Source organism: Glycine max, chromosome 20 (assembly GCF_000004515.6).
Source record: "Glycine max cultivar Williams 82 chromosome 20, Glycine_max_v4.0, whole genome shotgun sequence".
Taxonomy (NCBI): Eukaryota; Viridiplantae; Streptophyta; class Magnoliopsida; order Fabales; family Fabaceae; genus Glycine; species Glycine max.
This window is the reverse complement of record NC_038256.2, coordinates 45,981,254-46,003,033: the sequence shown is the minus strand read 5'-3', so window position 1 is coordinate 46,003,033 and position 21,780 is coordinate 45,981,254. Positions and strand designations below refer to the sequence as shown.

The 21,780-nt window shown below is 31.0% G+C and overlaps 2 protein-coding genes across 3 annotated transcripts; one reads left to right on the top strand and one right to left on the bottom strand.

Moving 5' to 3' along the window:
- Window positions 1–1,947: 1,947 nt before the first annotated feature.
- On the bottom strand, window positions 1,948–5,564 carry LOC100812917 (GRF1-interacting factor 1-like). 2 transcript variants are annotated; one of them, NM_001289286.2, is made up of 4 exons: window positions 5,128–5,564; window positions 3,885–3,961; window positions 2,760–2,844; window positions 1,948–2,595 (listed from the first exon to the last, which is right to left on the bottom strand). In NM_001289286.2, exons 1-4 carry the CDS (start codon window positions 5,206–5,208, stop codon window positions 2,200–2,202), a joined length of 639 nt encoding a protein of 212 aa, NP_001276215.2. In that variant the 5' UTR covers window positions 5,209–5,564; the 3' UTR covers window positions 1,948–2,199. The 2 variants fall into 2 exon arrangements, with proteins under 2 accessions (NP_001276215.2, XP_006606470.1); XM_006606407.4 differs by lacking the exon at window positions 5,128–5,564 and adding an exon at window positions 4,787–5,072 and having other exon boundaries at window positions 1,953–2,595.
- A 14,529-nt stretch (window positions 5,565–20,093) lies between these two features.
- On the top strand, window positions 20,094–21,502 carry LOC102668810 (protein MAIN-LIKE 2-like). Its single transcript, XM_006606875.1, has 4 exons — window positions 20,094–20,157; window positions 20,463–20,719; window positions 20,891–21,001; window positions 21,101–21,502. Exons 1-4 carry the CDS (start codon window positions 20,094–20,096, stop codon window positions 21,500–21,502), a joined length of 834 nt encoding a protein of 277 aa, XP_006606938.1.
- The last annotated feature ends 278 nt before the right edge of the window (window positions 21,503–21,780 follow it).

The following is a 21,780-nucleotide window of genomic DNA, read 5'->3' as shown; positions in this document are numbered from 1 at the left end:
TGAGTAAATTTTATATAAGAAGTATTGACCATATCCATCAACTTAATTTATTTATTTTTTTCCATGAGAAACAAACAATAGAAAAAAAAACCATTAATCTAGTTAGCTCCGTATAAAAGAAATAGATGGTGTGTTTGAACTAGATGTAGTAAGAATTGCTATGTTGATCATTATTAAAACTTTTATGATTTTTTTTTTACTAAATATAGATGTCAATGAAATGAAGAAGGAATTTATGTACATGGTTTTTCCTAATAATTATGCTGGGTAAGATTTAAAAGGCCTGATACTTACAAAATTACATAGGAACTATCTTTGTTGATGTTATAGTTAATCGTTACTAATATTTAACTGTGTTTGTGTTAGCATAATTTTTAAATAAGATTGACAAATTAGACAACAAACTATGTGGTTATAAAATCTCTTTTACATTTTTTTGTTCTTAATCCTCTAGTTCATCAGAAAAAATAATCTTGATTAATCTGAAATTTAGTTAAAAGATAAATAAAATCTGACTAAAAATTGTTTCGGTCAAAAATTAAACTTAGATATTATGTAGTTGTCTCCCAACAAATATTTTAAACAAAAAATGTCCTTGCATTAAAAATGTAAAAGAAATAGCTAAATTCTTTAAAAATATAAATTGAAAATATGATTACATTCTAAACTTAAAAAAATATGAAATATAAATAGAAAATATTTAGGGTGTCTTGACTAGATAGTCTTGTCTTTTAACATTATTTACACAATTTTGAATTTTCAATAATCAATTTCACGTGCTAAAGAACGTCCCATACTTTTTTTGTGCTTATAGAGGAATGATTACTTATTTGACTCTTACCAATAAGGTTGGAAATGAGTCAAATTTAATTTAACAAGATTCGACTCAAATTTAATATTTAGTTCATCTTAAAATGTGACTCAAATTTGGTATGAATCTCTTTTTTTTTTCCACTCGAACTCGACTTGATTTAAACTCGCAAATAGCTCAATTCAGCTCATTAGCTAAGTTCAAATTTTTTAAATTCTATACATTTCAAATTTTTAATTTATTAGTAGATTTTAGATAAAATAATTATTTAATTTTTTAAGAAGGCAAAATTGAACATATTATATTAACTTTATAGTACTACAAGGTAAGGCAATAAAAAAAAATTAACGAGAGCTGAGAAGTGATGGTTGAGTACAAATAGTCAAAATAGAATGAGTAGAATATAATTATTAAGTTAAGATAGGTTTGAAAGCTATAATGGAACATAACCCTAATTCAAAATTCAGGGTAAAATATTAACTATAATAAACATTTTTTATTACCGTTTTTTAACAAATTTTTTTTACATTTTTTAATTATAGTTGAGAAACTCAATAGCTATTAATGGAACATAAGCCTTTAGTTTTTTTGACAGGACTAGCCTTTAGTTGAGAAGCTCAATAGCTAATAAACTTTTTTTTTTACCTACAGTCATATAGTTGTGAAGGTTGCTAGCTATTAATTTGCATAAAGGAATATTTCAAAATAAAAATATTTGTAATATTGGTATTATGAATATAATCACTTAAAAAAGTTATTCTTTATTAACTATCCAAAAAAAATTGTCATTTAAACAATATCTTACAAGGATATTTTGAGAATTATAACAAATATGATTTATATGCACATTTCCCTACTTATACTTAAATTAATTATTCATATATATAATTTTAAATGTTTTCTTTTTATTTATATTTTTGTAAAGTTTACTTGAATAAAAAAAATAGTTGATAGTTAGTACTAACAGTGATCCACCACCAAGTTGCAAAATCAATTATTAGTTATTTCCCGTGGCATGATGGGTTTAGGTTGTGATTGAACTTTGATGCATCAAACTCCTTAAAGTAGGAACATCGTCAAAATTGCATCTACCATCCTTCACCAAATAACCCTCTTGGACAACAAGTGGGCACACAGAAAGGGGAGGAACTTGTGACCTTGACATTTATGACTAGAACTTTACACAAGAAAAATTAAAGCATGCATCATGTTACTTACTAGTACTACTACAGAAACGTTAAGGCAGTTTGCCTTCAGCACAAGATTAACAAACAAGATATCTAAGCAGCAACTTTTCCCTTTCCTCCTTCCCTTCCCCTACTTAATTCTCCTAACTCAATAAACGGCTAAAAAGGCCAAGGAAACTTTTACCATTCTCCCTGGCTAGTTCAGTTTCCATCACCAGCAGCTTTCAGGTAATTAAGGGTTTCACCACCATCACCAGAATGGCCACTAGAGCTTCCTCCTCGGCCTTCACCAGAACTTCCAATATCTTGCTTGCCACTAGCAATGCGTACAAAGTCGGGAAACCTTCCTCCGGTTCCTATGGTTGCATTGCCTCCAACATTAGTGGCTTCAGTTTGCAACATGTGGAGGCCTTGACTTCCATTGGAGCTCATGCCAAGTTGGCTGTGCATGCCTTGCTGCTGTTGAAGCACTGAGAAAGGCTGTTGGGAGTACAAGAGTGAGGAGCGCGAAGCCATTAGCTGTTGTTGTGACATCTGCTGAGCCTGCTGAGCCTGCATGTAGTGTGCTCCCTGCTGCATAAGTCCACTAGAAGGATACTGCAATGGTATCCCCAAAGATTATGATGTTAAATGAAGCATATGTTATGTATCATTGCTATATTTCATTGATCAAAATGTATCCAACATGTTCTCAATTTAATGCTTTCAAAGTGATTACTTGTATAGTTATAGTGATCAATACTATGAAAATAGGCATGTACCTGACCAGGCATTGGAGATGGTTGGGGTTGAGAATCAGCTATTGCAGCTAGGTACATGAGATTTCTCTGCAGCCTTGATTGGTTCCTGAAAAATGGCAAGAGGATGATTAATATGATGTTTTAGGACCACAGTAAAAGGAACAGGAGAGGAACGAGAATCTGATGTTAAGAGAAAAATCCAATAATTGTTTCGGTTTTGTATCTCAAGGCAAGCAAGGAGAATTTTGATTTCTAGAAGAAACTTTTCATAACCCCCCCTAAAAAAAAGTTAATCTATTAAGAGTGTCCTCTGTTGCCTTCCAACTGCATTGACAAAAAAACATGAATGATGCAGTTGCCTAAAAGGGTTACAGCCTTTATATGAATGATTGACCTTTCAATCAAACGGTATGTAAAATATATACACATAAAATTACAACTTTTTTGCATCAAGTCATCATGTTTTCCAACTTTCCTTCATAATTGTATAAAACTATTGGTATCCAAATTTTTTAAGTACTGTGGGGTACCCCCGTATCCAAGAAAAAGCCTGCAAAAAGATAGAAAGTCATTGCAGACTATATTTAGATTCAAGGCTTCAAACACCTTTGATTTATCGATTGACTGGTTGAGTTCATAACAAACACTGTACTTGGGTGTAAACTATCACATAAGAAAAGTTTAACATTGAGGAACTACATTATTGGCCTGCAAATGGAACAGGTAGCCAGAAAACTAAAATAGAATTCACTACAGGGATTGATGCAAGTAACTTTGCAAGTTTATACTTTACAGTTATTATATAACACTAGATCAGCCATATTATTCTTCTAAGTTCTCACACGTTATATCATATAATGTGTATGGTGTAGCATGCATATGATGATGGTGGGATCAGGAAAATTGTATGGTGTAGCATCATGTCTAGTTGACGAAGACATTCACCATTAGATGGAATATATATATATATATATATATATATATATATATATATATATATATATATATATATATATATATATATAACTGGCATCTAACTGTAAATAACTCTGCCAACTAGCCACCAGAAGGGGGCATGTTTGTTAAGAAACTAAGATATGAGAAACAAATTTTTCAAAAGATGTTGCAATTTAGTCCAAATCTTACTCTGCACACTCGCTCAGCTTGCCAGAATTCTGGCTTTCAACAATCTTCAGGATCAAGGACTTGTTCTCATCCAGGTACTGCATGTAAAGAGAGAGAGAGAGAGAGAGAGAGAAAACGGTTATATGAGAAATAATAGTTTAAGAGAGACAGAGATGCAGGGGAAATTGCCTAGTAAATGTGATGTGGTGGGAAAAGCAACAAAAAGAAAAAGTCCTAGTTGAACTGTCTTCCCTTTAAACACTATTACACTAACACTATGATGCATGGTGATCTTAATAAATTTCAGAAAATATCTTTCGTTGGTTGAAAATAGTTAAAAATATTTTAGGTTGTATTTTTTTAAATATATGTATGCAAAAAAAAAGAAGAAGAATAAAAAAAAAATAGTTGTATACCATTCATTAGTGTCAATTATTTATGTTCCAACAATGCAACTGAAATGATAAATATTACTAGTATTTTCCGGCATGCAATTTCCTTCCTCTCATCTAACATTAATGTCAAACTCTTTCTTAAATTAAATGTCATTATCTGTCGGTGTCAGGAATTAATCAAACCATTTATTAAACTTAAAATCCTTCAAAAATGCCCCACACAATGGAGGAGTTAAAGTAAAACAGAGAAGCCAGAGACATGCTTGTACCAATATAAGGACAACACTTCGGAGAAACTAGTGACTTCAAACTCAACACTTTAATCCATGAAACGAATAAAGCAAACAACACATCAACAAGTCTTAAAGTGGGGTGCCACCAGAACAGTGGAAATATTAAAAGAATAGTTTTTACTCTGGGAAAAGTAATTAAAACCAAACACAAACTTAAGGGGGCCCAAGAAAGAGTCTAGTTAAGCTTAATAAATGCTGAGAAGAGGCCTGTGAAGGGATAAAGATAGGGATTTACGTGAAGATAAATAATAATCTGAAGTCTAAAGAGAACAACAGATGTCACGAAATTTCCAAAAAGCAAAGAGAGCATTTGCGCGAACACCGCACCAGGCAGGCAGTTAGCAGAAAGTGACAAAGAATAAAGAGAAGAGGGTATTATGATGGAGTGGTAGTAGTACTACTAAAAGTGGCACAGTAAGACCCACAGGCACAGGGCAGAGAAACATAAAACAAAAGGTCCCCTGAGCAGGGATAGGAACAAACGCGAAGGAAAGTAGTAGAAAGAAAGAAAGAAAGAAGCGTGAATATGAAGAAGAAGAAGAAGAAGAAGAAAGAAAATAAGGGAAAGGAAAGGACCTGTTGAATGTGATCAGTGGTGACGTTGTTGGGGTAGTAGGCTGCCATGATAGGCTGCATCTGCATCAGGTGCTGCTGCATTTCTCGCACGCTATTTATATATATGTATGACACTCGCTCACTTGCTCGCTAGCTGGTTCTAAAGTATAAAACTTTCTCACTCCAAAGAAACAGAGGGGTTGGGAGAGGAGCAGAACGGGAAACAGCTGCACCTGCCTGCAAGAGTGCAACTGCAGAGAGAAACAAATCCCCCTGTTTTCTCTCTGGTCCCGCTTTTACCTTGTCTTACAGTGATGCTATTACACCGAGAAAGATATTATTATTTATTGGACAAACACAGGGAGAGAGAAGAGAATGGTGGTGCTTGTTTGCTTTGCTTTGCTTTGGAGTTGAGGTTGAGGCAACCTGGTTTGATTTGGCTCTTTCTTCTCTGCAATGGGGTCACTCTCTAGAACTGCGTGTCCTTTTCTCTCTCCAAAAAGTAGCTCACGTGATGGACGAGAGAGAGGGAATAAACTTAACAAAAGATGCTGCTGTTGAAAACTAATAAGAGTCAAATACGCCAAAAAAATTGTCAAGAAACCAAATAACATCTACTTTTTTCTTTGCAATTTAGGAGAGAATGAGAGACATAGATGCCAAAAATATGGTGAATTTGTGACTGTCTTGATGATTGGAGATAAATAAGAAAGAAATAGAGAAATAAATAAACTTAATAATTATTTATTAAATATTTGATTTTTTTTCAATTAAATCTGTTTGATAGTTTCACAATATTTGTATGAGATCTCAATTGTTGGAGTCAAACTTATATTTCTTTTGAACAAAGATGTTAAAAATTTTCACATTATTTACCTCAATAAAAAAATTACAAATTCAAGGATCTTAATTGAAAATATATAGTTTAAAAATCTAATTAAAAATTATCAAATAATTCAAAAATTAACAAATTAATTTAACTTTTAAAAAATATTTTTTTTATTAAAACGATTATCTTTTTATATATACTGTGACAATAATAAAAATCATCGATTATTGAGTGAGAGCCATTAATACTATTAAAATTTTTGCAAACTATGCAAAACATAACATTATTGACATGTAGAACTACGGTGGAAGATAACCGTCATTAGTCCCTTATTCGATTTAAGGTTTCTTTAATCATCATGGTTATAGAAAGAATTTGATATTTTTTATAATTATTTCATACGGTCCAAACAAAAGAATTCCTATCAATAATTAAAATTCAACAATAATAAAGAAGACAACAATAAAATCACATTATATACAAAAAAAAATAAAGTAAATAGTAAAATATTCAAGATGTCTTAAAAGATCAAGATGAAGACGAGGGAACCAACTTGAGATTTTAGAATTATAATTAAAAAAGAATAGCTTTTGAAATTTTGTTTTTTATGTTAGAATAATAGGATTAAATAAAGAAGTTTCAAACTTTCTATTACGCATATATGTTTTTGCTACAACAAGTATGAAACTTTGAGTATTAAGAGAGTTTTTGTTATCCTTGGTAATAGAACTCGATTTCAAATTGCTTTTTCTAAGAAATGTCATGTTAGTTCAGCATGCAACAATTAAATTAATTAGTTCACACAACAAAAAAAAACATTAGACGTTTCATCTTCAAAAACCAATAACTTTGATGTTATTCAACACACAATAATTTTTATGTCTATTGGGGATCAACCTTTTTGTCTATGTATTTTCATTTAACAATTCTTTACGGATAAAGAGATGTTAAGAAAATTTCGTACTTCTCAAAGACATCTTCTTACATCTGTATATAAACACTGATAACCTTTTGTTAAAGTATTTCATTATCATTTGTTGATTGTGACTAACTTGTTGAAAGTAAAGTGGACAAATGAATTCATACTTATCAAGTAGATTATTTGACTTGCAAAGGCTATAGACATACATGTGTGACACTAGAAAGAACAATGTTAGGGTAACAAAGCATATATTATTCATTTAAAATGATAAAAAAATTTACTTAAATTACAAATAAGGTTCACACAAAGCATTTCTTATCAGTTCAAGAGTTTCTGAACTTGGTTAGGCATCACATATAATTTCATGTTTGTGCCAACATTGATGATGGTTGTGACTCAAGAATTTCATACACAATTCAATAAGTATTAATAAATAGTTTAATTACCTGAGATTCTTGAACGGCGAGGTTAGATGAGAACATAGTCGTCATCTTTTCCTTTATGGATATCATTGCTCCTTCTTCATGGTGGCTAATTGTTGTAGTAACTCCTCTCACAAAGGTATTTCTGCATCTCTTCCATTTTGTCTCTTTTAACCATTGTTAGACTCGAATGGTGTGCAAGTTCACCACAGTTTTGTTGGATGTTGATTGACACCACATCCAACTCCTCATACACAATTGGGGTGCTTTTTCTCCTTATAGTCTCAAAGAGTTGTTGTGTTTGAATGGTGTACAACTTCCCTAAGAGCATTATTTTTCAAGCGAATCTTATTGACATGCATGTAATCAATTAACAAATAAAATTTCAACAAACACTACTAGAAAATAGGTTTTTAACATTAGTTATTAAAGACTTTCAATATCGATTATTAACCAATGTTGAAACTACCGACATTAAAATATCAAAGTTAACATCAATTTTTTAAAACTAATATTAAATTAAACTACACAACATCGGTTTTTCAAAAAATGATATTATATAATAAGAAATAACAAAAAATGTAAAATATTTATAAACCAACATTGATTTTCTAAAACCGATGTTATTTTTTGGAATTTTTTTAATATCCTATCTATTTTTTTTAATTATCCCTAATTAACCTGTAAATTGAAAAACAAAACCAATTCAAATAGTTTTTATCAAGCAGTTCAAATTTTGTCCATAAATAATTGAATAATTACTATCAATTAAAAGAAATATTTAAAGTAATAAAAGTCAATACATAAAATCATTTGTAACCTAATCTAAATTAACATAACTTTACGATTCTAAAATTACTTAAACACCTAGTATTTCATTTTTAACTTTTAGATAAAATCTTGTCCACTAAATGTGAATTGTCTTTGTTCTCTCTGGTTCCAATGGTCTTTGATTAGAAAAATATTGCATGATATAATAAAACTATAAATAATAACAATTATAACAAAATGAGTTAGTTTACAAGTAAATAATTACCATTTTCCAATTATCCATGAAACCTCTTAAGATTATCATTGACATCCAATGTATTATGTAATATCTGTACTCAGTGCTTCCTTTTTGCTTATTACACTAAATTTAATAGGATATTCCGATATTCAAAGTTAACCAAAAATATATTTTTAAGGCATTAAATAATGTTTAAATGACTTACTTTAACTAGAATTCATCTGGTCGCAATCTTGGATTTCCTTCCTTGACTATTGTTAAATCCCTTTAAAGCACTGATTAAGAGAAACATGCATGTGTATTGTAAAATTAAAATATTGATGTCAAATACTAATTATAAAATACAACTGACTTGTTAATAATTTATTTCAAGTAATTGTCGGGCCTATTGTACAAGAAATTATAAAATATTTTATATATTTTGTAAGGGGATTACAAGAATTAGAAAAATAAAAAATAAACAATCACAACAAGACAAAAAAACAAATAAAAAGCAATTGTTCAAATGGCCAAGCTTTCACAACAAAAATCCATACATATAAAATCAGAACCAATTCAATATATTCAACCTTTTAAACACAATTTCAATCACCAAGTTCCATGTCACAAAGTGTTGTAACGGGATATAAAAAGGGTCAGTGCCAATGACAATATTATCCATACATACAATATCAGAACCAAAATCAACCAAAATGTTTCTCTCTTTCTCTTTCACGTATATTGACAAACACATAGTGCTCACCACCAAGCTCAACCAAAATTCAAGTAAACTCAAAGTAAATAATTTTTTAGAGGTATAAATATGTTCAAAACGCAATGAGAGAAAAAGAGAGAAATTGTGAGAGAAAAAAAGAACCTACCAACCAACAAGAGAAAGAGGAAGGGAGTAAGGGATGCAAGAGCAAGCAATTGCGTAACGCGATAGACACCCAATGACGCAATGAGCAACGCAATGGTGGCACGGTGGGCACGCAACACTGCAAGGAGTTGAGTGACACTGAGAAAGCGAGAATGAGAGTCACAGAGGAAGAATAAGAGTTGCAGTGTCACAAGGAGGAAAGTGAAAGCGAGAGAATGCAAGAACGATATGAGTGAGTTAGACAAAAAGGATTTAGACACCAGAAATTTTTCTTTTATAAAAAAACCCAACAACATCGATTGAAAAATGTGAATGTTAACATCGATGGTTAACAAGCTCATATTATTTACGAATATATCATTGCGCTTTTATTAAAAAAAATTGATGTTAAAACTATGTTTTCTAGCTGTGACATAATAATAATAATTTGTGTTTATTTACCATGCTCTCAACAACAAAACGAAACGCCTTCACCGTATACTCCCCATAAGATCTTTGGCATGTCTTCCTCCATTTTGGCTTGCTCCTAATCGAGATTGGAGAAGAAATAACATCAGATAGGTCAAACTCAATTGTTTTTGTTGTTGTTCAAACTTCTCCATCATTTTTCTTCAAACAATATATTCATACCCGGCCCCCACAAAACAATTAGTGGGCAAATAAATCTTTGCTGGCTAGATTTTTTTTTTTTCCTACTCTCATGAAACATTATGTGGGAGTATATCGTTTAAGGTTAGATTGAACACATAGGTTAATAAATATATTTAATATTTTTGTTTATTTCAAACTTATTTGTATTTTTTTAGCATCTTTTTTATCCCTTTATCGTTACTTAACATTTTTATTTTTTTTAAAGCAGTTACTTAACATTTCATTTATCGTTAGTTGTCTCTTTCTTGGTTACAAAAAATATAGACAAGAAGGAAGTAATTAATTCTTAAAAATTATATATTATAAATAAAAACCAAAAACAAACTTTTTAATTTCTAAAATAGTGAATATATATATATATATATATATATATATATATATATATATATATATATATATATATATATATATATATGTAAATATGCTGGGAATTTTTTTCTTCAATTTAATTGTATCGACTGAATGAAAAAATAATACTCTTTCTCGTTTATTTTCTTTCATTATTTAAAACAATACTTATTTTTTTAAAAAAAATATCATTCGTTTATTTTTTGTATAGATATTTAAAAAATTACTAAATATCAATAGTTTTTTAAAAGATATAACTATATTTAAGTAAACTGTTTTATTAACACATTATTCTTATATGAAGTTAGATATAACAGTAAAACATGGAAGATATAATTGAAAAATTACTAGTATTTCAAAGAAAAAACTGATTGATAATTTTTTTAAAACAGTGTTGAGTAACAACTTATCTTCAATTTACCATGTTAGAAATTTCGTCAGTGTTTCTGAAATCAGCCCTCCGTTTGAGCAACACTCCATCTTTAATTCCGAACATGTTTGTCGCTATTAGGAACCGTTATATGAAGGAAGTAAAGCTATGAATGATTGAATAAAATGATGTTGAAAAGGTGGAAGGAACTTTAACGTCTTGTTGAAGTGTTGGAGTCTATGAACGTTGAGAAGAATAAGATATATAAAATATAAAATTGAACGACTCTAATTTTTTAATAGGTTATTCTTTTTAAAATTAATCATTAAAAAATCTTTGTCAAAAAAAATTTCTTTAATAAAACTATATCTTAAGACCGTAAGTAATTTTTTTCTTTTATCTCATTTTTATTTTAGTTATTTAAAGTTATACACAATACACATATATTATCAAGCATGTAACTTAAATAATATAAAATTATTCTAACTTATAAAATGATTTCAATTCCAAATTTTAGATATAAAGTTTTATTTTCAATAAATTTTATTTTTCATAATAATTTTATTTTAGTTGAATAAGATTTTTTCTTCTGAAAAATATTCGTAATTAAAAAATAGTATAGACTTGTTAAAAAATAAATGACAACAATTTTGCATCTCATTAAAAAATTCTAATTCATAAATGTAACTGTACCTCTTTACTTACGATAAACATGACACAGTGTGCAGAGGGTTATAGGTCTCACTTATTAATGTTTGATGATGAAGTTGGACTTGTGTAAGAGATTCCCACTCTTGCGTTGTACCCTACCCTCCCTCTATTGCAATTTGCATCACGCGCTCCTCCTTATTTTGAAATCACCGCTAATTCATGGATATTCACCAAATTTGTTAATGGAAAATATCCCACTCGATCTCTGATTTTTTTAATTGGATCATGGTTGGGACCAAGGTGTCACTATGTGTTCCATATTTGTATTTATATATATCTTCAATGAAATTTTTTAAATTTTATTTATTACTTATTAATTTTATTTTAAATTTTTTATATAATTTAAGATTTTTTTTATGACCATTTTTATAAACAAATATGTTATAATGAATTTAATGATATATAAATAGTTAAAAATACATATATAATAATTAATTTATTTTTTTTAAATCAGATTTTTATTAACCTTGAGTTCTTGACCTTTGTGCAAATCATTGTTTTTCGAGTAAATAGTCATAGAACCGGAAGTAATACTTAAATTTATAAAACGTGAATAATTTTGAAAAAAAATAATTTAAAACATCAATAAATATAATTCTTCCTGTCTATAAGATCTAATTATTTAATTTATAAAAATTAAAAATAATTAATGTAATTATAATAATAAATTTATCTTAAATTTATTGTTTTTTTCAAATTTATCCTTATAATTAACATTTCTTTTTCTTCTTTAAATTAGAAAAAACATTATAAATCGACTCTTATAAAAGAAAAAAAAACTTTGATCTTATATATAGAAGGAGGCTGATAGTCTGGCCATAGTCACGAACAATATCCATTCTCAGATGAGCATTGTCATCCATATCTCATATAGATCTTGCATTTTCTTATTGTGCTTTTTATAATGCGATTTGGCTTTGGAAAAAAATTGTCTACTTTATGCTGCAACCTAGAAACATTTGGATTTTTCACCGTAGATGAAAGCTTGGTCGTTGTAGGTGACGGTGGTAATGGAGAAGAAGGAAACGAAAAAAAGAAAAAGAAAAGAAGGATTAAGGTTAAATTGGAAAGGAGAAGTAAAGATGATAAAAGAAAAATAAAAATACAACAAAAAATATGGACCCAACATTTTAAAAAGAGAGTGTCGATACGATTTTGACCGGCATGACACCGTGGCAGAGGAGGACGCCAGGGAAGAACACAATTCTTAGGTTGTGGTTGGAGAAACGTATGGTGAGCAGAGATTTGAAAGGAAAGAGAAAGAACCACGGAGGGTTTCTAGAGTTTTTTTTTTCTTTCTTTTCCCCGTATATGTCTCTATAATAGACTCACACTTATCTTAATGATTGATTATAAAAAATTTATATCTAATGATCCATCATTGTTTCGTACATTGCAAGACCTATCTTGCTTGTGCACACCAGAAGCCATCACATCAAATAGTAGTATCTATCATAATAACCAAACTTTTAAAGATTTAACTTGATCCCTCCTCCCCTATAAAAACACTTGATTCCTCCTCTTCAATATACTGGGTACTGCTCGTAGTCTTTTGTTGTTAAATAGGTACTCTTAATTTATCTATTAGTCAGACCACCCTTTTCTTCTTCAAGTAATGTTCGATTGTGTGGAAGAATAACAACGATCCTAAATAGTTTGCATTTAACATGAAAATGTAAATGATTTCTTTCACCCACCGCTGCACCCTTTACGTAAGAAATAAATGAACGTATTTTTTTTTCCTAATATGAGAAAAAAGGATATTTTTTTGTACATCCTTAGTTTAGTATGAAATCTATTAATAAGACATCCGATCATTCTTTATGCAACTAGATAGATTTATTAACCTATTAATAATATAAATTATATTTATTAGTGTGAGAAAAGTATTCTTTGAATTATATATCGTGCAATTAAATATAACTAATGCTCTAAACTATATGATTTTGTACTCCTTCGATCATCCATTGGTCGGATTTTTATCCTATTGAGTTGCTCACTTAGTAATCGATCGGCCATTAACAATTTAAATATCGTTAAATAATGACTAAATGATATATGAGAAACTGTCCCATGAAAATCAGGATTGCTGAGATATGGTAAAACATTGATACCAGATTAAATGGCAGACATATTACACTTTCACACTTGATATACTTTTGGGTTAGGTCTTCTATTTCTTTATGCATGATCAAACACCAAGAATAGATTTTATAGATTATTTTAAAATAAAATTAGGAATTATAATGTTAATTTAGTGGTAAAAAAATAAATGAAAGAGGTCATGAATTTGAGAATTCCTCTCACTAATAATTTTTTTTTGTTGAATACAAAAACTAACAAACTAACTTTGTTGATAAAAAAAAAATTGGAATAAATTTAAAATTAATTAAACAATTTTTTTATTACTATTGAGAATGAATTATTTGCCTCTTATTGGTTTCTTTATGTAAAAGATGGGGAGTACAGTAATATTGTAGTATGATTCCTGAAGATAAAAGAAGAGAAGGGGTTGGGACCCAAAGGTTCACATGGCCTATTTTGAGTGCTGTCCAGTCCATTTCGAACTGTCATTGAAACAGGCCCCTCATTACAAAGGTCAAACTGATCTCCGACTTATCCTTATACCCACGCACACACTCCTAAGCTATGTCATGTATTATGTATTGTATCGTATCGTGGCTCGCATAAATAAATAAATTAAGTTAAAAGGGACGCCATTGATTCTTTTACAACAAAACAACAACAACCTGCCTATACCTTCCCACTCCCACAGTATCTTTTGGCCTGCCTTTCCCTTTAACTAGAGGCCAGGGTCCACTTCTTAAGATTCCCAAAATCATATCATAATGGATCATAAGAAAAACAAAGGACTTGGTAAAATCGTATATACTGTATAATTGTATTACATGAGTCTCAAGAAGGTAATAAATATATATATAAAAAAAAACCTTTTTTTATCGCCTAATAAATAAAAAACCTAGTTGTGCCAAAATAAAATAAAGTACACCAAATATAGTTATATATTTTTTTCGTGGATATACCAAATTCAAATGTAACAAGAGAATAAATACTAGAAAATATCAATTAAGAGGAATATTTAATTATTATTATTATTACTCTAAAAAAAAAAACAGAAGTACAAAAGTATACTACTAATGTGTTGGTTACGAATGGAGTCAAATAAAAAAAAACAGGAAATGTAGTGCTCCCAGGTCCTGAAACATGATGGGTGGTTAGGGTTTCTCAATTGATTTTATGTGTGCATAAATTCCAATCCTGTCTTTTCAACGCCCTGCTGCTTTGTATCGTACGTAGCTCATCATCACTCCTTTTTTCTTTCCTGACGCGCCCTCCAAAGAAATATGCGAACCTTGTTCATTTCTTTACATTATAAGAGAGGGGGCGAAGTAATAATTTACCTTTTTTTTTCTCTTAATAAAATGCCTATCTTATATAATATTTTTTTCTTAAAACATTAAATATACATGTGTTATTATACATAATAAAAATATATTTCTTTTCACCTTTCTATCCAATTAAATAAACGTAAAAATAATTATTTAAATTTTTTAATAGAATAACTTAATTTTTTTCTCACTTTTTTCTTCCCACCTTTCTTTCCTATGTTTTTGCACATCCAAAAGTGCCGTACATATGCAAAGCTAATATCTCGTTTTAAATACATTATAGAATAACTTATTGATACATTTTTTCAGTTAATATATTCTAAATTAAAAAATTACAAAAAAGATTGATACTTTTTTTCTGTGAAAACAAAAAATACACATGCTATACTAGAGCATTGTGTGACTTGAAATAGATTAATGTCATAAATATTGTTCTTCGGAGATAATCTTATTTAAAATACGAATGGATATTAATTGTAAACATTTTTCTTAATTAACTAAGATTCAAACTCTATATTCATCACATTATAGACCTTTTTTTGTTAAACCCAACCCCACTGTAGATAATCTTATTAAAATACGAATGGATATTAATTGTAGTCTGTAGACCCTTTTGTTAAATCCAAAAAAATAGCTTCCTTAAAATAGTATTATAGTTAAATCATAGAATGCATGGAAGTCTATTGAATTACCGGAAAAGAAACTAATAATTGAATGAATGCATTCAGATGTTCAGTACTGTCGGTTGCACCGAGAACAACCGCAATGAGGGGATACTCTAAAAGAACCGTGTAGATAAATTTTTTTTTTTTATAAAAAAAGTGAAAAATTAAGTATTTAATAATTGATCAATGGCAGATCTAAATTGATTACTCAGTTTGATTATCCATCCCTTTTCCAAATTCAGGTTGAATAATTATTGTTTGTTAGTTATTTATTGATTGAATATTTTTCGAGAAGGTGATTTTTCCAAAATTATATATACTCATAATAATAAAGCGTAGGTTTGGTAGTGACAGCTGCAGCAAGAAAGGCTTAGGTTAAGTGTACGTGTTGATGAGACGCTTTAACGCGTTCGGTGTTGGTCACAATGGCAACAACATCAGCCCATAGCCTTTTGCATTAGTTACTTGCACCTCCCATCATTGTCCAGTCCCCAGGCCGAGGCCGTAGACTATAGCTCTTTGCCTTGCCTTAAATGACTTTGCAATTATGTGTGTGGTACCATTGTAACCCCTGTCCTTCACCATGTGACTTTGTTCATGCAATTGCCCCCACACACTTTTGTCATTTTTCAAGTGTATGTTTCCATGTTAATATAACTTTCAAAATGACAACTTTTTTATTACTTGATTATGTCTTTTTTGTAATTCAAACATTTTGTATTAAAATTCTCAAAATATATATATATATATATATATATATATATATATATATATATATATATTATTTTGAGTGTATACAGTTAAAAATGTTGCCATATACATAAAATAAAAATAAGAATCCAGATATGTTAATAAAATTGGTTAGAGCAACCGATGCTTGTTTTTGAATAAATTGGTGTATTGTGACTTTATTTTATACTTTTAATAAAATTGTAAAATTGGTTTCTCACTTTATCTTGAATTACGTATTTGATTCTCCTATAATTTAATTCATAAATTTGGTCTCCCATTTTTATAAATCTCTGCAAAATTGGTCTTAAAAGTCCGATTTGAACGTTGACCGTTAACCTCAGACGTTGACGGTCATGTGTCAATGCCACGTGTTAATGACACATTTCAACGTCTTAGTGGTTTCATGTAAAAGCTTCATTTTTTGTAGGTAAAATTATACTTTTGGTCCCCCAGTTTTACTCTAATTTCGATTTTGGTCCCCCTATAGTTTAATTCCCACATTTAATCCCTCAGTTTTATAAATCCCTTTATAAATTGTTCCTGCAAAATTGGTCTTTTGAATGGTTTAGCCACTGGTGCTAGAGACATGGTAGATCTTGATAAATGTCGCACTTCTTTTTCATCGCAAGTTTTTCACTCACTTGAAACCCATAGAAAAATCACTCTTTGTCTCTCTTCCACTTTCGGGGCTGTTCAACTTCGGAAAGTGGCGCATGAATCCCAACTTGGGTCTGAAATTTTCAGATATCTTACTTTAACAGGTTCTGTAATAATCTCCTTTTTTTTTTCTTTTTTTGCTCTCTCATGCGATATTATGTGTATATGACTGCGCTTAAGTGGCCTATGTATGACAATGGTATTTTTGTTTGAAATTTGAAATACAACTTCTCAAGTAATGAAATTTGGTTGAATTTATAAAGAGATTTATAAAACTAGGGGACCAAATGTGTGAATTAAATTATAAGGGGACCAAAATCGGAATTGGAGTAAAACTGAGGGATCAAAAGTACAATTTTACCTAAAAAAAATGAAGCATTTACAGAGAACCACTTAGACGTTGACACGTGACATTAACATATGACATTGACATGTGACCGTCAACATCTGAGGTTAACGGTTAACGTCCAAATCGGGTTTTGAGGATCAATTTTGTAGAAATTTATAAGAGTGAGAAACCAAATTTATAAATTAAATTATAGGAAAACCAAATCCAAAATTGAAGATAAATTGAAAGACCAAAAATATAATTTTATCTATACTTTTTAAAGATGTAATATGATTTTTATTTATAAAATTTTAAAATATGAATCTTGTAAACTATGGATTTTTTGAAGAAAAAAAAATTAATATATCAATTTGTACCGTTCAATCAATACCTGATTCAACCACTGACCGTATGTCTAATATAACATTGGTCAAAGACTACAGGAATATGAACGGGAAGTAGAATGACAAAACTCAAATGGCATCCTACGAATTCAAACACTTGGCCAATTTGTGCCAATAAAAAGTGTGTCTGATTTTGTGTTTCGTACTATTTTAACGGACAATCCAAAAATTGTCGAGTGCACGAGCAAAAACAAATACATATTATTATAGTATTAGTTTTGTATTACTATTTGAGTCGTGTAAATATTTATTTCTCAATAATTAAATTTAATAATATATAAATATTTAATTTATATTATTATATATTATAATTTAAATTTATAATTTATAATATATAAATTATATTTTAAATTAATAAAAATAATTTAAACTATAATATAAATTATTTTTAATTATTAAATTTTAAAAAGTACTAAAATTCAATTTAGGTAAAGATCAATTAGGTTAATTGAAAAGGGCAACAATTAACAATGTCAAGTATAAAGATAAAGATATAAGGAGAGTATTTTAGAGAGTAAAAACCTTCAAAATAGTCATTCAAAGTTACCTTGTTAGTCCTCTAAAATGTTACTACTATATTATACTTTCAAAAATCATGTCACCGCAATTAATTTAATCTCTTAAAATACATTTAATTCATTACTAAATTAATTCCTTAAAATCCCTTTTGATGTCACTAGCTACTTTATCCTAATTATATAATAAGAATGAGCATGGTAATATTTTAAAATTTTAAAGAGCTAATTTTCTGGTAGAAATTATTTTGAAAAACCGATGTGATATGAACTTGAGTAACGAAATTTGAGCTCCAACATAGTGGTAAGATCTCCAGTGTGAAGCAACATAGGTGCGAGATCTCACCAGAATCGTCATTGAATGTGTTAACTATTTCATAATGAGTGAGAGAGTAAAGTTGTCTTCTCCAAGTAGGACATAGTAGGTCCTTTAATAGTTCTTCCTTTGTCCTAAATCTAACCTTTTGGGTCTTGTCCCATACATGTTTGGGTGATGCTAGATGCACCCAGCATTTAATGTCAAAAGAGAAAAATACCTTTGGCCTTAATTTAAAAGATTTTGGTGTACCAAGCACCATTTTACGCGTACTGTACACCAGCATTGTAGCTTCCATTTGCGCTGCCGCATCTGTTCTTCCCTTCCCTCCGTTTGCGCCGCCGCTATTCTTCTTCCCTTCCCTTCGTTGGGCTTTGATCCTTCTTCTCCTCCGTCGGCATTGTGGACGTGCATTAAAGGGGTTGCTCCACCGTCGAAGTACGCTTCATCTTCCCTGTCACTTGCATTTCTGGTTTTTAATTTCTTACGGATGTAGTTGATCCGCATTTGATGTAAGAAATAGGTTTAGCCTTACAGATGAAGTAGGAAGTAGGTTTGTACATACGGATCAAGTTGGTCCGTATGAGGTATAAGAATCAAGTTGATCCGAAAGCCTCATACAGATCAACTTAATCCGTATGTACATTTTTTTTAAAAAAAGATGTAAATAAGTATTTTTGTTTTGAAAAATGTTTCTTATTATGATTTAGGGTTAATGTTGATGGTTTAGGGTTATTGTTGATTGTTTAGGGTTAGTGTTGAGGGTTTCTATTGTATTATGTTTGAATTCTTTGAACTAGTTGATATTGGTTTTAGATATTTTAGTTTACTAAGTTAGTATCGCTTTTAAAAATCGTACATATGATTGACTTACGAGTTACAAGTAATAAACATCTGTGAAATCACTATCTTGAAATGTGAGAATAGTTTCAAATCATGCATTATATACCAAATATGTGTGTCATAAGAAAATATGAAAATTCCACACATAAGCACACATATAAGCATGGTAATGGCAAGCTAATGATAAAATAGGAACAACATGCTCCACACTTTAGTTTAAGATCTAAGCTGAGCTACACGAGGAGCACCCCCATAACCCAAATCTCCTCAGGTTTCATTTGCCCCTAAAAGAAACAAAACTTAAATCCTAAAAGCAAAACAAGCAGGTCTAAAAGCAAAGCAAGCAATAAATGTCCCAAGCCTGTCTGCAGAATTAAAAACTCTGGATGCTTTGAAGCTTCTAATGTTGTCTTTGCAGAGATCCAACAGAAGTTGTCAATCCCAAACATCTTCTCATCAATTAGTCTTGCTACAAACAATTTTCAATAAGCAAAAAAGTTCAAAATCTCATAAATGAAATTACTATAGATTTGGAATAAGACTTTCCAAAATGACCTGAAAATCAAAACAACTTATGAGCACAAGCACACACTATAGAGTTTATGAGCACCTGAAAATCAAAATTACTTTTAGTCTACAAAAGATTAACACACAGTGACTATAGATTAATTTCTTGGTTGAAATATAGATAATTCGTTGTAAAGTAGTCCAAAATCTTGGTTGCCTAGGATTGAAGGGTATAAGTTATTTAATTCAGTTTTCTTTGAACAAGTTTATATTGTGATGAATTTATGTGGTTTAGTAATGGAATTTGTGCGTTAACATTTGCATATCATGGTTAGAACTAGAGGCTTAGGTCGTGTCTTAGGTAGGCTTATAGGCAGAGCCCTGGGGAGAGAGGATCATCATGATTAAGATGATGTTCCTCAATGGCAAAGACCTACAACATCGGCATGTAGGCAATGGGAAGTTGCCCTTGTTGCTAAAGATGAGCCAATGGTAGCTGGAGACGTACATGCATATGGTTCAGAAGCTGGTCATGATGCTGAGGGATTTCCAGGTGGGTTGCGTGACCCATAAGTGCTTACAAAGTATAGTGACCATGTTGTAGTCAACGCATGAAACAAATAGGTATTTAAAATTTTTAAGTAAACTTATTTGGTTAGTATTTCTTATAATTGAAATTTTTCATCATTTAAATTATTATATTTATAAATTGTTTGTTCATTTATACTTCAATTCAGGAATGTCCTGAATTGAAGTTATCCTCCCATGGGAGGAAGGTTTAGAAATTTGAGAGGTCTACTCTTGAAATTAAGGGGCTAGTTGCTGCCACAGGATTAAATCCTTTGATCGCATGTTCAGTAGACACTGGCGATCGAGGACTTATATCTACTTTTGTGGAGAGGTGGCATAATGAAACTAGCAGTTTCCATCTTCCTGTTGGGGAGGTTACCATCACCCTGGATGATGTGGTGTCTCTGCTTCATCTTCCAATTATTGGCACCTTCCATACCTTCGAGCCTCTGCACATCGATGAAGCAGTGTTGATGTTTGTGGAGTTACTTGAGGTCTCAGGAGAGGAAGCTAGGGCTGAGACAACACAGTGTCATGGGGCATACGTACGCCTATCTTGGCTATGAGATATTTATCAAAGGAAGTGTCAGCCCGGACATTGGACTGCTAAAGCTCGTGCCTATCTTCTGCATCTCTTAGGTTACACTCTTTTTGCTAACAAGAGTGCAACCCATGTTCATGTTGTTTTCTTAGACGCTTTATGTGACTTCAATCAGAGTATAAGCTATGCATGGGGAGCTGCCACCCTAATGCATATGTACGATCATTTGAATGATGCTTGTAGGAGCGGCAACCGACAGCTTGCTGGTTACATCACTCTGTTACAAGTAATTAATATTTTTTAATATGTTAATTACAACTATGTTTTAAATATGTTTTTAAGATGTTCATTTGACATTTGTATGATTTTAATGTAATCTTTGTAGTGTTGGATATATGAGCATTTTCCTTCAGTTGCGGAGTGTTTGACTGATCCGGACTACGATGACCTTTCACCACGTGTATGTCGGTGGATTGCTACAAAGGCTTCTTTGAAGTCCATATCTGCATCGACGTATAGGAAACGTCTAGATGGACTCAGGATTCCTGATGTTTGCTGGATGCCTTATGGTGAGCATCGAGCCGTTCGTGAGTTTGATTTGATTTCATGCTTCTCCGGTCATCTACGATGGGAGCCCGTCGTCGTGAGACACCGACCAGAGATGGTCATGCGCCAGTTCGGATACGTGCAAAGTTTTCCTGTAGAGGCTACAGATTCCTGGGTGTCATTTGAGGAAATTGACGACAGGTGGATGCACTACTCAGACCATTTTGCACTAGCGGGTTAGATTTGTGTCGTGCCAAGACATTGTGCATCCGAGTACATGGACTGGTTCTTCCTCATTTCTCATCCGTTCATGACAGTGGCACAGCCTTCAGATCTGCCACGGCATCCATCTGTGACGCAGGATGCCTCATTTGTGGAGCCACATATCCCTCGGGTCCTAGTGGCACCAGCAGCAGCACCGGCACATGCTCCTTCTGATGTGGAGCAGCCTAGACATGCAGTGGTAAGTATTACTATTTGGGTTGTTTTATCAAATGTCATTTACTTTAGTTATCATAA